The sequence below is a fragment of the Pipistrellus kuhlii genome, unplaced genomic scaffold (genome assembly GCF_014108245.1).
Source record: "Pipistrellus kuhlii isolate mPipKuh1 unplaced genomic scaffold, mPipKuh1.p scaffold_m20_p_28, whole genome shotgun sequence".
Taxonomy (NCBI): domain Eukaryota; kingdom Metazoa; phylum Chordata; class Mammalia; order Chiroptera; family Vespertilionidae; genus Pipistrellus; species Pipistrellus kuhlii.
Window position 1 is genome coordinate 4787920 of NW_023425527.1, and position 19748 is coordinate 4807667.

General features: G+C 41.6%; 1 protein-coding gene across 4 annotated transcripts in view; it reads left to right on the plus strand.

The window, feature by feature from the left end:
* The window catches only part of PSMD11 (proteasome 26S subunit, non-ATPase 11), a 34961-nt gene that overhangs the window by 11963 nt on the left and 3250 nt on the right, over positions 1-19748 (plus strand). For all 4 annotated transcript variants that reach the window (XM_036454235.1, XM_036454236.1, XM_036454238.1 and 1 more), the window contains 6 exons: positions 4811-4882; positions 5264-5321; positions 8585-8779; positions 13707-13851; positions 15154-15214; positions 18224-18286. In XM_036454235.1, coding sequence (XP_036310128.1) covers positions 4811-4882; positions 5264-5321; positions 8585-8779; positions 13707-13851; positions 15154-15214; positions 18224-18286 — 594 coding nt within the window. The remainder of the gene's footprint in view (positions 1-4810; positions 4883-5263; positions 5322-8584; positions 8780-13706; positions 13852-15153; positions 15215-18223; positions 18287-19748) is intronic.

Consider the following 19748-nt stretch of genomic DNA (forward strand, 5'->3'; position numbering starts at 1 on the left):
TAACTGAAACAAATAGTACATTTTAAGAAACCTTACATCAAAATCCTGTTATTGAAACAGTTATTTCAATGGACAAAAGGAGTGTGTGCTAGAGAGTTTTAGACTTAGAACAGTAATTTTCCCCCATAGGAATTTAGTTAATAGAACTTAAAAAAATAGTTAAGTATATTGATTTAAAACTTAAATATGTAATTTTGACCACATCAAGCTTTTGTACTCAAGTAAGATTTGGCTTCCTCGAGAAGCATGGGTGTGCATTCTTAGCCCCTTTATCAGTCATGTTTAGCATGAACAAAGCACAAAGCATTGACAAAATAGCTGTGACATAAGGGTCTTTATTTTTCCCCTTAGAACTAAAGCACCAATTATAGTGCTAAACAATGCAAATCATGTACCTTTAATTGATAACAGGCATGCAGTTCATGTTCATTTGTACAAAAATCTGTGCTCGAGAAGAAATGTTTGTACTGACTTGAATTTGTTAAGGCTAGTTTTACATAGAAAGAGCACTAGAGATAGCGTCCAGTTCTGATCCCATTGCTGATATGTAATCCTGGGTGAGTCACTTAACATCTGGACTGTCAAGGAAATGGGGGCAGGTGAGATTTTTGTAGTAGAATTCAGTGTTTGTTTTTAGCTTGGAATATACATCAGAGGCCAATCTCTAGACTACTGAATCAGGAGCCAAGGTATTATTAATTTTTTGTGTTGTTTGGAACAGTTCTTCGGGTAAAATTGATGGTAAACTTTTTGTAGCCCCTTCAAGATGTATAGTACAAGAGACTACTGTGTTTTTGTTGCTAAATTATATGGTAAAATGTTTTTATTAAAAAAGATGTTTTTATTAATTTCAGAAAGAGGAAGGGAGAAAAGAGAGAGAGAGAGAGAGAGAGAGAGAGAGAGAGAGAGAGAGAGAGAAACATCAATGATGAGAGAGAGTCATTGATTGGCTGCCTCCTGCACATCCCCTACTGGGGAATCAAGCCCGCAACCCAGGTATGGGCCCTTGACTGGAACCGATCCTGGGACCCTTCAGTCTGCATGCAATGCTCTATCCAATGAGCCAAACTAGCTAGTGCCAGTAAAATATTTTTAGTTCTATTCATGTCATGAACAGAAATCTTACTTTGAGTTTGGCTTTTCAGAACCTAACTCAAAACTGAAATTGTGATTGGCTTGCTTTTATTTCAGTTTTTGTAGAATTTTTATGAGGTCAATTGTGTTTAGGGTTGGAGATTAAAGTAGCCACCAGAGGGCTCCAATGAATTGTAAAGCTTTCATTGAATCTCAGTGTTGAATCCTCTAAATACCAGTTAATGTCAGCCATCCATTTATTTATTGAATTTTGACTTAGGATTTAAAGGCAAGAGATGAGTTGGTTTGGACTGTCCATTTGCTTTTCTCTCCTTACAACATCTCTTGAGAGGACTTTGGATTTCCATCAAAAACCTATTGTGCCCTAGCCAGTTTGGCTCAGTGGATAGAGTGTTAGCCTGTGTACTGAAGGGTCCTAGGTTTGATTCTGGTCAAGGGCACATGCCTAGGTTTTGAGCTTGATCCCTAGTAGGGGGTGTGCAGGAGGCAGTGGATCAATGATTCTCATCATTGCTGTTTCTCTCCCTCTTTTTTTTTAATTTATTGATTTTTTACAGAGAGAAAGAGACAGAGAGAAACGTCGATGAGAGAGAAACATCGATCAGCTGCCTCCTGCACACCCCCCACTGGGGATGTGCCCGCAACCAAGGTGTATGCCCTTGACCGGAATCGAACCCGGGACCTTTCAGTCCGCAGGCCGACACTCGATCCACTGAGCCAAACCGGTTTCGGCTCTCTCCCTCTTTTTTTACTCTCTGAAATAAATAAATAAATAAAAATATGTTTAAAACAACAGTAACAGCAAAAACATGTTGTATTAGTTCTCCAGAAAGTTCAGTTTCATTTTTATATTATGCTCTGATTAGCATTTTAATAAAAAATTTGCAGTAACAAGTAACGTAAGACCTGCAGTACTTAGTAAGTTCTTCGTCAAAGCTAATATATCAAGGCTATCTGACGGTATTTAGACCATCTAGCATAGATTCCTACTTTAAATCAGTTACTTTGCCCATTACATCACTTCTTAGGTGGCAGATAGAACTGGGGATTCAGAGTACCTATAAATAAAGCTTAAATGCCTGTTTAAGTCTTCGTTTAATTCTAAGTTCTGTTTGCTCCCTTTAATAAAAGCTGAAGTGTGCTGGGCTAAATGAATTTGTAAGTTGCACTTAGAATCTGAAAGGGAAGAGCCAGCTGGGCCGGCCCCCTTTCCTTTTTTTTTTTTTTTTTTTAAAGTGTGTGTGTGTGTATATATATATTTTTTTATTAATATATTTTATTGATTTTTTTTTTTTTTTTAACAGAGAGGAAAGGAGAGGGATAGAGAGTCAGAAACATTGATGAGAGAGAAACATCAATCAGCTGCCTCCTGCACACCCCCAACAGGGATTTGCCCGCAACCAAGGTACATGCCCTTGACCTAAATCAAACCTGCGTCCCTTCAGTCCACAGGCCGATGCTCTATCCACTGAGCCAGCCAGGGCTAAAGTATATATTTTTATTGATTTTTAAAGAGGAAGGGAGATGGAGAGAAAGATAAGAAACATTTATGATGAGAGAGTATCATTGATTGGCTGTCTCCTGCATAACTCCCACTGGGGATTGATCCTGCAACCCCAAGCATGTGCCCTTGGCAGAATCGAACCTGGGACCCTTCAGTCTGCAGGCCGATGCTCTATACACTGAGCCAAACTGCCAGGGCCAGCTGGGCCCTTTGAGTCTTTCAAACAACTGTTAGGAACAAGGCATTTGTGCTTAGGCTGAGAATTTCTCCCAGTGTATTCACATTAAAACATTATTGTTACTGTTTGCAACTATTTGGAGGCAAATTTCTGATTTAAAAAATTTTCAGCCATCATAGAATTCTACATTCCAGGGCTACATATATTGGAAATGCTGGGTCTCTTCTGGGACAGGTAGAAGAGGAATCTCAACAATGAGACTCTTCTAGAGCAGTGTTTTTCAACCTTTTTTGGGCAAAGGCACACTTGTTTCATGAAAAAAATCACGAGGCACACCACCATTAGAAAACGTTAAAAAATTTAACTCTGTGCCTATATTGACTATATATAAAGTAATTCTCTTGAATAGGAATCAAATAAACACAAAGAAAGTATTTTATAATTACTTTATTATGAAATATTAAGTAAACAAAATAGTGAAAAATTATAAAATTCTTGTCTTGTCTGCACCTATGGCACACCAGGCAACATCTCGTGTGCCGCGGAACAGCGGTTGAAAAACGCTGTTCTAGAGGAACACAGTCTAAGCACCAAGATACTTTGAGTGTAAAAAAGTATACTACTGCTATACTATAAGAAAGTATAATACTAATAGAGGCCCGGTGCATGAAATTCATGCATGGAGGGGGGGGGTTGTCCCTCAGCCCAGCCTGCACCCTCTCCAATCTAGGACCCATCGAGGAATGTCTGACTGTCCGATTCAGGTAGGATTGGGCCTAAATGGGCAGTTGGACATCCCTCCCACAACCTAGGACTGCTGGCTCCCAACAGCTCGCCTGCCTGCCTTCTTGATTGCCTCTAACCACTTCTGCCTGTCAGCCTGATCACCCCTAACTACTCCCCTGCTGGCCTGATTGATGCCTAACTGCTCCTCTGCCAGCCTGTTTGCCCCTAACTGCCCTCCCCTGTAGGCCTGGTCATCCCTAACTGCTCTCCCCTGCAGGCCTGGGTGCCCACAACCCTCCAACTGCCCTTCCCTGCAGGCCCGGTCATCCCCAACTTCCCTCCTCTGCCAGCCTGGTCATCCCTAACTGCCCTCCCCTGCTGGCCATATTGTGGCAGCCATCTTGTATTCACATGGGGGCAGTCATCTTTGACCACATGGGGGCAGCAATCTTGTGTGTTGGACTGACTGTCAGTTTGCATATTATTCTTGTATTAGGGTAGAGGACTGGTGCACAGGTGGGGACAGGTTGGTTGCCCTGAAGGGTGTCCTGGATTAGGGTGGGAGTCCCCTTGGGATGTGCAGCGGCCTGAGTGAGGGGCCTGTGGTGGTTTGCAGGTTGGCCACGCCCCCCAGCAACCCAAGTGGAGGCCCTGGTATCTGGGATTTATTTATCTTCTATAATTGAAACTTTGTAGCCTTGAGTGGAGCCAAGCTTCCTGCTTGCTCAGTGGGCACAGCCATTTTTGTTGGGATTTGTTTATCTTCTATAATTGAAACTTTGTAGCTTAAGTGGAGGCCAAGGCAAGCAAGGGCTGTGCAAACTTGTTTTTTTCCATTGCTGGGGGCAACTCATGCCTCCTGCTCTCTCCAGCTCCATGGCTGCTGCCATTTTTGTTGGGATTTATTTATCTTATGTAATTGAAACTTTGTAGCCTTAAGTGGAGGCCTGGGTCTGGCAGGGTGTGCAGAAAGGTTGGCTTCCTCTATTGCCAGGGACACCTGAGCCTCCTGCTCTTTCCATGGCCACAGCCGTATTATTTGGATTAGTTTGCATACTCACTCCTGATTGGCTGGTGGGTGTGGTATGTGGGTATAGAGGAGGTATGGTCAATTTGCACATTACTCTTTTATTAGATAGGATAACCATTACACATTGAGATCTGTGTATCAAGCATGTCCACTGAGACATTAAATAGAGCAATATGGGTAATATGTAAGGTGGAAATTAAAGCTATTCTACAAAGCAAAGTTTGTGGGAGTAATGTGAGGACATAATGTTGCATGTATTGTCTCTTTCCTGTTGCAGGTTGAGTTGTGTTTAGAGTGTATCGAATGGGCCAAATCAGAGAAAAGAACATTCTTACGCCAAGCTTTGGAGGTATGTGCCTACATTAGTACTATTTTCAGGTCTCTATGCATTAGGCAGACTATGAATATAAATAACACCAGCCTGATAAAAGTTTTTTCTGCAATTTTGGGTTATCCAGACACCCAAAGATTATTGCTAGTAATTTCATTCATGAGAATTGCTTTGGTTGAATTTTTATGGCAGACCTGCTAACTTAGAGAAGTAAGCTGTAACATCATAAAATTAATAGGCAGTCACTGCCCATAAAGAGATGATACTATAGGCTAGATAAATATTTTTGGACTGAATTTGATACTATCATCAAGTCTTGAATATTTAACAGTAACAGTTCTGTGACTATCAATCTTTGATTTCTTTCTTTCATCAGTCAATGCCTTTTCTCTTTCCTAGGCAAGACTAGTGTCTTTGTACTTCGATACCAAGAGGTACCAGGAAGCATTGCATTTGGGTAAGTTGCTGGTAGTAATTAATAAGGCATCCTAGCTAGCTAAATGTATTTTAGAGCCTGACTACTCTTTATTAGTTATGCATTAATAATTTTTCTTCTAAGAAGGCTTAAACTTCTTTATTTACTGAATCTGTCATGGAAAAATGCCATTTGGAAGTTTTAAGAAACTAACTAGAACTAATTTTTAATTTAGAGAATAGAAAGGTCAAATTGCAAAGTGTTTTATTGCCTTATCACATTTACATATCTGTTTATAATTATACTAAAAATATATTTTTTAAAAAAATTATAAAATTTAAAAAATAAATTAATTAGATGTAAGTATATATATATAGAAGTTGGAGTGGGCCATCTAAAGGCTTTCTCCTGTGTGACATTTAAACACCTTGAAATCTTTGCCTGATGCTGGTTTTTATTTTTTTATTTTTTTTATTTTTTTATTTTTTAAAATATACATTTTATTGATTTTGTACAGAGAGGAAGGGAGAGAGATAGAGAGTTAGAAACATCAATGAGAGAGAAACATTGATCAGCTGCCTCTTGCACACCCCCTACTGGGGATGTGCCTGCAACCAAGGTACATGCCCTGACCGGAATCGAACCCGGGACCTTTCAGTCCCCAAGCTGACGCTCTATCCATTGAGCCAAACCGGTTTCGACTGATGCTGGTTTTTAAAAAAAAAATTTTTTTTATTGATTTCAGAGAGAAAGGGAGAGGGAAAGAGATAGAAACATCAATGATGAGAGAGAATCATTGATTGGCTGCCTCCTGCATGCTCCCCACTGGGGATCAAGCCTACAACTGGGCCATATGCCCTGACTGGGAATCGAACCAGTGACCTCTTCGTTCCTGGGTTGACACTCAGTCGCTGAGCCACACCTGGCTATGCTGTTTTGTTTTTTTTTTTTTTTTAAATTAGAGTAGGTCCTAGATTATTTTTCCCATATGGAAAAACATGCCTTTGTAATCTATTAAGTTGAAGAAATTGCTAATAATCCATTTTTATCCTGCAAAAAGAACAATTTCATATGATTTTAACAAATAGTAGCATGTAAAAAAAAGTTGTATTGCAATATAGTTAATGGACAATAAAATTCATCCTTTAAAAGTGTGCAAACCACTGGTTTTTAGTATATTCATAAAGTTGTGCATCCATTACCACTATCTGATTTTCTGAACATTTTTATTAACCCAGATATAAATCTTGGACCCATTACTTACACTTCCCATTCATCCATGATCCATCACCTCCCCCGCTTACCAGGCAGTCACTAATCTATTTTCTGCCTTTGTAGATTTGCCTATTCTGGACAGCCTATATAATAAAAGGGTAATATGCAAATTGACCCTAATGGCAGAATGACTGGTCACTATGACATGCACTGACCACCAGGGGGCATATGCTCAATTCAGGAGCTGCTCCCTGCAGAGAGCCGCTCAGCCAGAAGATGGGCTCATGAGTGATGGGAGCCTCTCCCGCCGCCTCTGCAGCACTAAGGATGTCTGACTGCGGCTTAGGGGAGTGGGCCTAAGCCACAGTTGGACATCCCCCGAAGGCTCCTGGGCTGCCAGAGGGATTTCTGACTGCCAGTTAAGGCCTGATCCCCCGAGGAGTGGGCCTAAGCCGGCAGGTGGATATCCCTCAAGGGTTCCTGGACTGTGAGAGGGCACAGGCCAGTCTGAGGGGACCCTCCCTCCCCGAGTGCACACATTTTCGTACACCAGGCCTCCAGTTTCATATAAGTGGAATTATATAATATATGGTATTTGTGATTATCTTCTTTCACTTAGGGTCATGTTTTTAAGGTTCATCCATGTTATAGCGTATGGCAGCCCTTCATTCATTTAAAAAAAAAAGATTTTATTTTTTATTTTTAAAAATATATTTTTGTTGATTTCAAAGAGGAAGGGGGAGAGAGAGAGAGAGAGAAACATCAGGAAGAAAGAATCATTGATTGGCTGCCTCCTTCACGCCCCCCTCCGGGGATTGAGCCCGCAACCCGGACATGTGCTCATGACTGGAATGGAACTTGGGACCCTTCAGTCACCAGGCCAATGCTCTATCCACTGAGCCAAACCAGCTAGGGCTGTCTTTTTTATTTTAGCCATCTAGTTGGCGTGATACGGTACCTCATTGTGGTTTTGATTTGCATTTCCCTAATGACTAATGATGTTAAACATTTTTTCATGTACGGTACTTATTGGCCATTTGTATGTCTTTGGAGAAATGTTGATTCAAATCCTTTGCTATTTTTTAATTAGATTATTTGTGCTTTTATTATTTATTCTGGATACCAGTCTCTTACCAGATATATGATTTGCAGATATTTTTTTCCCACCTTATGATTTGGTTTTTCACTTTCTTAGTGGTTTTCTTTGAAGCATAATTTAATTTGGATTAAATTCCATTTTTCTTTTGTTACTTATGATTTTGGTATCATTACTAAGCGGTCATTGTCTAAGATTACAACGATTTACTTCTATATTTTATTCCTATATTTTATAGGTTTAGATCTTATCTTTAGGTCTTTGACTCATTTTGAGTTAATTTTTGTATCTGATGCAAGTCTTTTTATTTTATTTTAAATATATTTTATTGATTTTGTAGAGAGAAGAAGGGAGAGAGATAGAGAGTTAGAAACATTGATGAGAGAGTCATCGATCAGCTGCCTCTTGCACACCCCCTACTGGGGATATGCCCGCAACCAAGGTACATGCCCTTGACCGGAATCGAACCCGGGACCCTTCAGTCCCCAAGCCGACGCTCTATCCATTGAGCCAAACTGGTCTCGGCTGATGCAAGTCTTTTTGGATTTGATTTTTCACATGAGATGGGGAAGAAGGTAAGGTGTATTTGGAGACTATTGGTATATCCAGAACTCTTTTCCTACTTCCGCCAACCCTAGTGCCTGGTATTTTTTATGTAGTCTGTGATTGCTGGACAGAAAGAAAGTGAGTGAGATCACTGGATAACTAGTTTCAGCGTTTTCTGGGTGGAGATTTCAGGATTTACAAGTAAGCTCTTGGCTCTAATGTGCTCCTTAGAATACAGAAAGCTTCAAAGAGATTTGTGTTTCTTTGTTGGAAGATAGCACATTTAACAGAAAATTTAATTCTTGTAAGTAGGTAACCTCTTTTTGGGTTCTGGCAGATTTCAGGTTTCTTTATCCTGAGTGTTCTTATGAGGGTGGGAGAGGGAGATATGGGATGAAGGTATTAAGATTATGGCTCAGAAGGGGGCATAATATTTTTCCTCCTCCAGGTTCTCAGCTGTTGCGGGAGTTGAAAAAGATGGACGACAAAGCCCTTTTGGTGGAAGTACAGCTTTTAGAAAGCAAAACGTACCATGCCCTCAGCAACTTGCCGAAAGCCCGAGCTGCCTTAACCTCTGCTCGAACCACAGCAAATGCCATCTACTGCCCCCCTAAGTTGCAGGCCACATTGGATATGCAGTCAGGTAATGCCTGTAGCTACTCATGGGATGTTTTCTTAGAACTCACCTTATTTCATAGGTGGGAGGAATATGGGGGGTGGGGCTGGGAATAAAATTGGCTGATTTGGCTTGAGCCTTCTTCAGAGAAACCAACTAGAAGGTTTTCTCTAACTAGCTTCCTCCTTCTATTAACTTGCTATTAACTGCCTAAAATATATTAATAACATGTTTACCCATGGTTGCCCAGGCAACCTGATTTTTAGAGCCAAAACCTTAGAGAGCTCTCACTTAGGTTTAAAAAGCTCCCTTAATTTCCTTCTTTGTCACTACTCGGGCTGGTGGCAGCTCTTTCTAACGTTGATTAACCCGAGTCTGTTGTCACTTGGAGATCTTTGTAAAGCATGTTGGACTTTTCCAAGTGGCCTCAGAACAGGGCTGAGACAAGACACCGCCACTCCCGAATTTCAGTTGAGTGTAGTGTAGCTTTCTGATGGAGTGTGTGAATGTTGGGGCTAGGAGGCCATGGGTAGTAGAATACTTGAAGTCAGCAGCTTTTATTGGTTATACTTTATTATCACTGAAGGAGCACTGGAATTAAAGGCAGAAAACTAGTTTAAGCCCTTACCTCTCTGTAGTTCTAATTTCCATGTCTGTAAAAGAGAGATAATACCTGCCCTACTTGCCTCTTGAGTATTTTGAGTATCAAATGGCATGTTTTGTCATTCAGAGGTTAAGAGCAATAGCTCTAGAAACCGACTTTCCTTGGTTGACATTTTAGTTCTGCCAAATTCTAGTTAGGTAATTTATCAAAGATAGGGCAAGTTACTTAATTTATCTGTAACTCATCTGTAAATTGTACCTCTTCATAGGATTGTGGTGGGGATTAAATTATGATGAATGTGAAGTTTTTTATCATATTACCTAGCCTTGTCCAGTTCTTGGCACTTTCTTTAAATCCCTGCTCTTTATTTATTTATTTTTTAAATATATTTTTTATTGATTTTTTACAGAGAGGAAGAGAGAGGGAAAGAGAGTTAGAAACATCGATGAGAGAGAAACATCGATCAGCTGCCTTTTGCACACCCCCTACTGGGAATGTGCCCGCAACCAAGGTACATGCTCTTGACCAGAATCGAACCTGGGACCTTTTAGTCCTCAGGCTGACGCTCTATCCCCTGAGCCATACGGGTTTCAGCAATCCCTGCTTTTTTATTATGCTTTTCCTTCATGGTCAAGACATGGACTTGCATCTGATTTCTCAGAGGAATTGGAGGCCATTTTTATATAAACTCGCTTCTTTTCTCTCTCCAGAATTTGTCACTCTCCATTTGTAGCCTCCATCAAGAATGATCCTTCTACTTGTCCATTTGTTCTATTCTAAATCTGTAGTCTCTTCTACATGTGTATCTGCATCTCAGGCGTTGAACCACCCCAGCTGAAAAAGCGTAGTTCTTTCTCCTTTTTAAGTTGCTGTCTTTTTTTGGCAAGCTTCTTGAAAGTGTTGAAATACTATCCTTATTTTCTTCTCTCTTGACTCCTCTGATGGGGGATTTTGACCCTGTTAAATACTCTAGATTTCTTTTTCTTTCTTCCTTTTTCCTCTTTTTTTTTTTTTTTTTTTTTTTTTTGTTAATCCTCACCCAAGGATATTTTTTTCTATTGATTTTTAGAAAGAGAGTGAAAGGGGTGAAAGGAGGAATAGAGAGAGAGAGATGCATTTATGTGAGATACATTGATTGTTTGCCTTCTAGACATGCCCCAACTGGGGCCAGGGAATCAAACTTGCAACCCAGGTGTGTGCCCTTGACTGGAAATTGAACCCGCAACCCTTTAGTGCTTAAGCTCACACTCCAATCGCTGAGCCACTTGGCCAGGGCTAGGCTTCTTTGATATCACTGTCTTTTTGGTTCTCCTCCCTTGACTAATTATCTTTGCTGAGTTCCTCACTGTTGTTTTCTCAGTTCTTTTCTCTTCTTGTTCTCCCTGTTTCCTGTCTAACCCCATGTTTTTCCCAGACTTTAGTTGATATATAACACTAACAATCCCCTCATGTAAATCTCCAGTAACTTCCTCCTAAATTCCATATCCAGATTTTCAGCTTCATAATGGACATACACATTATTTTTCAATCTCAGCATGTTAAAAACTAAAATTATTTAACCCCTTCAATTGTTCTTTTGTGCCTCTCCTGTTTTAGTGAGTGGCATCATTGTTGACTTAGTTGCTCAAACTGTTGTCTTTGGAGTAATTTTGACCCCTTCCTCTCCTTCACCCCTCATGCTCATACTCAGTTGCCGGATAAGGTTGGGTCTGTCTCCACATCAGCCTTTCCTTTTCCATCTCTGCAATCACTGCTCTAATTGATGCCTAGACCACTGGAGTTTTTTACTGATCTAACTGTCCCTAGTCACTTTCCTCAGTCCATCTTTCTTACTCGTCCAAAGTCATTTTTCTGAAACACAGATCTGATCATGCAACTTCTTTGTTTAAAATTTTCCAGTAGTTCCCTGTAATCTCCAGGCTTAATTATAGTACTTAACCAAAGGAAGGCATCTGCCCTGGTCAGGTGGCTTAGTTGATGGGAGCGTTGTCCCATACACCAGCAGGTTGTGGGCTCACTCCCCATTTGGGGTGAGTACGGGAGGCAACTGATATACGGTATGTTTCTCTCTCCCCCTTTCCTCTCTCTCTAAAATCAGTGAACTGTATTCTCGGGTGAGGATTAAAAAAAGGAAAGCATCCTTCTCATTATCATCTTTGGTTTTCATTCCTATTCATCAAATTACTTCATGTGCTTCTTCTTCTGAGCCTTTATATATTTTGTCAACTCTGTTTCAAAATTCCCCTTTTCATCTTGTCCCCTTGGCAAACTCCTATGCATCCTTCTAGATCCAGCTCAGATGTCTTCTCTATAAACCCTCTCCAGGAAGTCTTCTTTTCTTCACACTTCCCTATGTTTTTTTTTGTTTGTTTGTTTTTGTGATCTTTCCCACTGTGAGGCTGAGCTCCTTGAGGACCTCATTTGTATTTATTTCCTCCAGAGCAGCTATATCAGTGTGTGGCACATGGGAAGCTCATTAATATTTGTGTTGAATGAGTGATAGTCTAGTTCTTTTTTAAAATATATTTTATTGATTTTTTACAGAGAGGAAGGGAGAGAGAGAGAGAGAGTTAGAAACATTGATGAGAGAGAAACATTGACCATCTGCCTCCTGCACCCCCCCCCCCCCCCCCCCCCCCCCCCGACGGGTATGTGCCCGCAACCAGTGTACATGCCCTTGACTGGAATCGAACCTGGGACCCTTCAGTCTGCAGACCGACGCTCTATCCACTGAACCAAATCGGTTTCGGCCAGTTTAGTTCTTTTTAAACAATACACCCACACCAACCATGATGCTCATAATCCTAATGTGGCCCCTATTTACTAATGTGTTTGGGAAAACCATATACCATCTTGGGGTAGGGGCATATTTTACTTTTTTTCCTGACTAATTTTAGTTTGGGTCTGATCTGTTCCTCTCTAGCTCTGCACTGGGAGGTGGGAGGTATGGGAAAATGGAGATTTGTCTTACCTAGTTTTAGCAGGGTTAATAGTTTGTTGGGCATTCTTTAAAGAGTTCTCCTTGGCCTTAGAGAAGGTGGGTTTTCTGTGTTTAAAGTAGTAGAAGGAGGATCTGATTCCTTTAGCCTCAGAGGGGAAGGCTTTTTGGGTAGGGTCAAGTGCTGGGGGAGTTCCCAGCTGGGGTGCCAGACTCACAGGTATGTAATAGGTAGATTAGAAGGGTGCTGAAACATTGATATCTTGGGGACATACGTCAGTAGTTTCATCTTTTTACTCCAGCATGCTGAATACTTTCTACTACAGTCGTCTGCAAACTGCGGCTCGCGAGCCACATGTGGCTCTTTGGCCTCTTGAGTGTGGCTCTTCCACAAAATACCACGTGCAGGTGCGCACGTACAGTGCGATTGAAACTTTGTGGCCCATGCACAGAAGTCGGTTTTTGGCTCTCAAAAGAAATTTCAGTCGTTGTGCCGTTGGCTCTGTTAGCTAATGAGTTTGCTGACTACTGTTCTACTACATGTACCTTGATTTGAAGAATGTTGGAAAGCCCTGTGGTAAACAATGGATGGGACAGAGGCAGAGTTAGAACTAATATGTAGATAGACTCTCAGGACGTAGGTGCTCCCAAGCTAAAAAGAACTCATTTTCATATTATGCCAGGTCATGGCATAGGTTGGAAATAGTAGCAGGTTCAAAGTTAGGCTCATTGGGAGCAACCCAACTTCCAAGAAGTAGAGAAATAGATGAATGTGATATGTCAGTCTAAATAAATACTGTTTACCTGTGCTTTTAAGCCCATGGATTTGGCATTATGTGAAATCTATGTACTGTTGCAACTCACAACTGGGGTAAAGGACATCCATAAATGAGAAATAGTTCAAATGAGGATGTAAGAGAATGTTTTTTTTTCTCCCCCATGAAAGCTGCTTACATATAAAAATGTCAAGCTTAGAAAAGCTATCTAATGAAGTGGTTAATATTATTAAAATCAGTCATTCAGGGATGTTTGGATCAACTTCCTGACTTATGAAAGTGATGTAATGGAGGTGTCCTTTTCCTAGTGGCTGCAAAAAGATAGGATGCTTGCAGTAAGGGTGAGAAGCATGGAGAAGACGTTACAGTATGCAGGCTTTAGGATCTTCCCGCGAGTTGGGTCTTGAATCCTTTAGAATTTATATTAGCAAGATGACATTGAACTGGGAATCCAGAGAAAGACATGGGTTCTAATCCAGCTTTGCCATTAGCTGATAATGACTTTGGACAGGTCCTTTATCCTTTCCTGACCCCAGGAATAAGTGGACGGGGTTGGGATAGATTTCTGAGGCCCTTCCCAGCTCTGATCTTGTATGGTTCTCATGTGGTTCTTCCACCTTCCTTTTCAATGCTTAGGTATTATTCACGCAGCAGAGGAGAAGGACTGGAAAACTGCATACTCATATTTCTATGAGGCATTTGAGGGTTATGACTCCATTGATAGCCCCAAGGCCATCACCTCTCTGAAGTACATGTTGTTGTGCAAAATCATGCTCAACAGGTAGGTGCACATTAACTCTGGGATATGAGAATTCAGATTTTTACCTAAGTTTTCTCTGTGCTAGAGATGGCTTGGCAGGGACTGGGACTGCTGGAAGTAATGGGAAACCTCCTTGGAGTATCCTGCAGTTATTCTGTCCAAAGAGTAATAATTGGACAGAGGGCCAGAAAATAACTTACAGACAAACGGGGTGATTAAGGAAGAGGTTAGGGAGAAGTTAGAAAAAGGAATCAACAGAAAGTATGACAGATGTTTATAAAGAATAATACATAATTCATCCACATTTTGGGGTAGTAAATGAGATACTCACTGGGATTCTTTTTGGATCTTTATTTTATAAAGATATTTTTATTGATTTCAGAGAGGAGGGGAGAAGGAGAGAGAGAGAAAAACATAAAATGATGAATCATTGATTGGCTGCTTCCTGCATACTCCTTACTAGGGATCAAGCCCACAACTGGGCATGTGCCCTGACTGGGAATTGAACTTTGACCTTCTGGGTCATAGGTCTACACTCAACCACTGAGCCATGCTGGGCTGTTTTTGTTTTTGTTTTTTTTAAATCTTATATTGGGATTGACTTACACTTATTTTTTTTATTTTTTATTTTTTAAAATATATTTTACTAATTTTTTACAGAGAGTTAGAAACATTGATGAGAACCGAAACCGGTTTGGCTCAGTGGATAGAGCATCGGCCTGCAGACCGAAAGGTCCCAGGTTCGATTCCAATCAAGGGCATGCACTTTGGTTGTGGGCACATCCCCGATGGGGGTGGTGCAGGAGGCAGCTGGTCGATCTATCTCTCATTGATGTTTCTAGCTCTCTATCTCTCTCCCTTCCTCTCTGTGAAAAATCAATAAAATATATTTAAGAAAAAAGAAAAAGAAACATTGATGAGAGAGAAACATCCACTGGGGATGTGCCCGCAACCAAGGTACATGCCCTTGACCAGAATCGAACCTGGGACCCTTCAGTTCGCAGGCTGACGCTCTATCCACTGAGCCAAACCAGTTTCGGCTGACTTACACTTATTATTCTGCCTGTTGGTTCTACTACTTTTGGTTGGTTCATTATGACTTCCTTTTTAATGCTAAAGTTTTTCTGCTCCTCACTGTTGATTTTCATCCCAGAGTGTAGGAATTCAGAGTGGCTTCTGCAATGTAAGGGGCTTATGGGGTTCGGGATAGGGCTGATAGAATTCTGAGAAAAAGAAATTTGCCTAAGTCTATACTTACAGCATAATATCCTGGAGCAATTGACCAAGTATGTTTTTTTTTTTTCTGTTTTTTTTTTTTTCTAGCCCAGAAGATGTCCAGGCTCTGGTGAGCGGGAAGCTTGCACTGCGGTATGCAGGGAGGCAGGTAGGGAACACCATGACTGCAGTTCTGATCTCTACTTACTTGAGGCCAGCATATTGTGTCAGACATGATGTTTGGTGAGACTAGTGCTCTTCAAGTCTCCTTTTATATTTTTATCCCCTCTTCTCCAACCCCTATCTCTTAAGCCTGTTCAGTATATTTCTTATACTGTTAAATTTGTGATCTAAAAAGTCAGAGTTTTGTGCTCTTTCGGACATCAGATGGTTTGAAGGACTTATAGGAGTGAGTTGTAGCATTTGCATTGAGTTAGGTTGTATTTAGCTTTGACCAGGAAATTTATCTGAGCCTGACTTGCAAATTTGACAGGTGCAGAATATGGAATCTTTAATTCTCCTAGAAGCCCAGTAAGGCCTGGTGCACATGTGCTTTAAGAAGATCAGATTGCTTGGTGCAGAAACTAGGTTTAGATGACTCACCTGAGTGCTTCTCATAGTAGCATCTTGCACTCATGTCCTGAGTTTTGGATGTGGTGCTAAAAGAATTCTTTTTTCCTAAAAAATATATTGATTTCAGAGAGGAAGGGAGAGGGAGAGATAGAAACATCAATGATGAGAGAGAATCATTGATCAGTTGTCTCCTGCACATGCTCTACTGGGTATCAAGCCTGCAACCCCTGCATGTGCCTTGATTGGCAATTGAACCGTGATTTCCTGGTTCATGGGTCGGTGCTTAACCACCAAGCCACACTGGCTGGGCCAGTAGCTCTTTTCGTGGTACCTTTTGTGCCTAAATAGCTGTGAGTAACACCTGTGTAAAGATGACGTCTCAGATATCTTCACCATCACTTCTTTGTATTTTGTTTAAATGTAATTACTAAAGTAAAAGTAATCTTTGTAGATTCAGATGCATTTGTCTCCAAACAACAGGCACATGGCTCTCTCACTGTATCTTTAGAGGAATGGCCACAAGATGGTTTCTTCCTTCTCCACAAGTGGCCCTGATTGGCTTTTTATCAGAAAAGTTTCAGATCAGCCTCTAACTTCGACCAAAAGAATACTGGTTATTGCTGAAGTGAATACTGGTTATTATCTAGAAGTAGAGTTGAGGAAATGGGTTGAGAGAGATCAGGTATCCAGAACAAGGTCAGGTAACTAACTGGTAGTGGTGGAGCCAGACTTTGAACTTGGTTATCTTGGCTCTAAGTTCCAGGCTTTTCTCATTATGACATTTCTTCTGTCTCTAGGACAAATGCTGAGAACACTTTGCACCATCTTTTAAAAATATATTTTATTGATTTTTTTTACAGAGAGGAAGAGAGAGGGATAGAGACTTAGAAACATCGATGAGAGAGAAACATTGATCAGCTGCCTCTTATTACCCCCTGCCTCTTATTACGCCCCCCCCCCCCCCCCCCCCAACCGGGGATGTGCCTGCAACCAAGGTACATGGCCCTGACCGGAATCGAACCCGGGACCTTTCAGTCTTCAGGCCGACGCTGTATCCACTGAGCCAAACAGGTTTTGGCTGCAATATCTTTAAAAAAATATATTTTTATTGATTTTTAGCGGGAAGAAGGGGGGAGAGAAGGAAGGAAGAAGAGAGACAGAGACAGAGAGAGAAACATTGATTTGCTGCCTAGGGTTGAGCCTCCAGTCCAAGCATGTGACTGGACCGGGAATTGAACTGGCAACCTCCTGGTTCATGGGACGACACCCAACAAACTGAGCCATAGGGACCGAGCCTTTGCTCTATTTTTGAAGTCTGCTGTATAAGACACACCATCCTTATTTAAGTACATTTAACCGTACAGGAGGAGCTCCTGGTCCTGTGTACCTTGTTGACGCTTTTGAGCAGGAGTCAGACCGTTCTCCTAAAGAGATTAATGTTGTAGATTTCTTCTGGGTTAGAAATGCCCAGAACCATTGATTGTACCTTCATCACTCTGGGGTTTTAACGTGCAGTTAATATGTAAAATCGTGATGCCTCAACCCTAATGAAAATAGACTTTGGTGTGCACACCAATAAACTTAGCCGAATGAATCTTCATGAAACACAGGTCTTATCAGGTGGGAAGGAAGAAATCAGGGATGTTACAGGGATAGGGAGTCTTGGAAAGAAATCAGTTCTCTGGTCATTTTCCCTTTTAACTTGTCATCTTCGGAGAATGCTGTGTCAAGGTTTTTTTTAGGGGGGGGCGGGGAACTTGCTGTTTTTTAGTATTTTTATTTCAGATTTCAAAGGGAAACTGGTTGGCACACAGTGGTATTCTTTTTGTTTTCCTTCCTGGTTTCCCCAGGGAGTTTATTTGGGCAGCCCAGGGGACAGGGAGGCCCTACATGTAAAAGATGTTGGAGCCCTGGCTGATTTGTTTCAGTGGTTGCAGCATCGAAGGGTTTTGGGTTCGATTCCTGATCAAGAGCACATTCTGATCAAGAGCACATATGTACCCTCCCTTCCTTCATTCCATTCTTTCTAAAAATCAGTGGAAATAATATCCTCAGGTGAGGATCAACAAAACAGAACAAAAAATGCGTTGGGCCTTTTGGTGGTGAAGTGCTAGTACTGGTGATGAAGGACCTGTTGGGGCAGCAGGAACTTGATCTTGGAACTTGGTCCTGTAACTGCTTGACTGCCATGCCAGTTGGTGGCACTTGTTGGCCGAGATCTCCTCCACCTTTATGATCTGGATTGAGTGGGTGCAGGCATGGTGCCGGGCCTCCATGTCTCAGCCTTCGGGGAACAGGAGGGGCCAGGTGAATGTGCACTAGGGTCTCTGGGTGGTCCCCAAAATTCCATCAGGTGCCTGCTTTGAGGACTCTAGTCTCTGGCCACCATGAGTGTAGAACCTTCCGATTTACTTTGCAGGCACAGCCACAGTTCCCTCAGGGGTCTTATTGTAGCTTTTCTTCCCAGGCCTCAAGAACAGTTGTGGGCCTGGTTTTTCCTTGCAACCAGAAGTTGTTGGGATGCAGCATACTGCTTATGAAACTTGTTGTGGGATGTGGGTTGTGCAGAACAGATCGCTTTCACTATTTTTCTCTTTCTTCTTAGACAGAAGCATTAAAATGTGTGGCCCAGGCTAGCAAGAACAGGTCACTCGCAGATTTTGAGAAGGTAAGCATGGTGTTGGGTTGGTAGGGAACAGGTGGAAGAGAGGGGCATTTAAGCACTTTTTAAAAAACATAACACTATTTTAAAATAATTATCATTTCATAAGAAGTTGCAAAGATAGTACAAAATTATTCCATACTAGAGGCCTGGTGCACAGATTCAGGCACTGGCAGGGTTTCTTGGCCTTGCCTGCAGGGATCAGTGGATCTCTGCACCATTGCAGCCTGGCCTTTCCCCACCATCTTGTCAGGCTGGGCGTGTCCTGCTCATCTCAGCCCTGCTGTGCCTACTACCCAGGGGGAGTGCCCAAGGGAGAGCCTGAAGGAGAGGCCCGTGAGCCTTTGGTCTGGTGTCAGCCTAGCAGCACTCCTGCTGTGGGAGCGCACTGACCACCAGGGGGCAGCTCCTGCGTTGAGTGTCTGTCCCCGGGTAGTCAACGTGCATCATAGCTACCAGCTAGTCATTTGGTCACTTAGGTTTTTATATATAAAAACCTCAGTGGTTACATTTTATAATATATATTTTTATTGGTTTCAGAGAGGGAGAGAGAGAAACATCAGTGATGAGAGAGAACCATTTATCGATTCCCTCCTGTATGCCCCTTCTGGGGATTGAGGCCACAACTTGGGCATGTGCCCTGACTGGGAATTGAACTTTGACCTCCAGGTTCATAGGTCGATGCTCAACCACTGAGTCACACCAGCAGGGTATTTAGTTCTTTACTTTGTATGATTTCTTTCCTTCCCTTAACACTTTATAGCACAGCTGACACGAGCTAGGATACTCAGATTATTACTAAAGGTCAATAAATCACAGATATGAATGCACAGTCTACATCCTTTAATCCCAAAGTTTAGGATGCTTGATAGAACACTTCTGTTAGGGTTCCTTGGAAAAAAGGCCTATGAGCAGATTACTGAAACACTAGGGCTAACCCAGTGTTTAATTAGGAAGGTGCTAACTGCAGAGCTGTACTGTGTTGATGGATGTTCCTTGAATTCCAAGAGCTAATTCTGGAATTCATCATTTCCTATTACTTAACCTGAGAGTTCTTTTTTCCCCATGGAGTTCCTATTTGTTCTGTGGATATACATGTTAGGGACTATTGTGTGTGTAGAATTTGGCTTACAAACTGAGCCACTCTTGGGGTTTACATGATTTGAGCTTTCAGACAAAGATGGTGCCTGGGGTGGCTCCATCTTTAAAAAAACTTTTTTTTAATCCTTTAATTCTTGCCGAAACCGGTTTGGCTCAATGGATAGAGCGTCGGCTTGGAAATTGAAGGGTCCCAGTTTCGATTCCGGTCAAGGGCATGTACCTTGGTTGCAGGCATATCCCCAGTAGGGGATGTGCAAGAGGCAGCTGATCGATGACTCTCTCTCATCAATGTTTCTAACTCTATCTCTCTCTCTCTCCCTTCCTCTCTGTACAAAATCAATTATATATAAAAATCCTTTAATTCTTG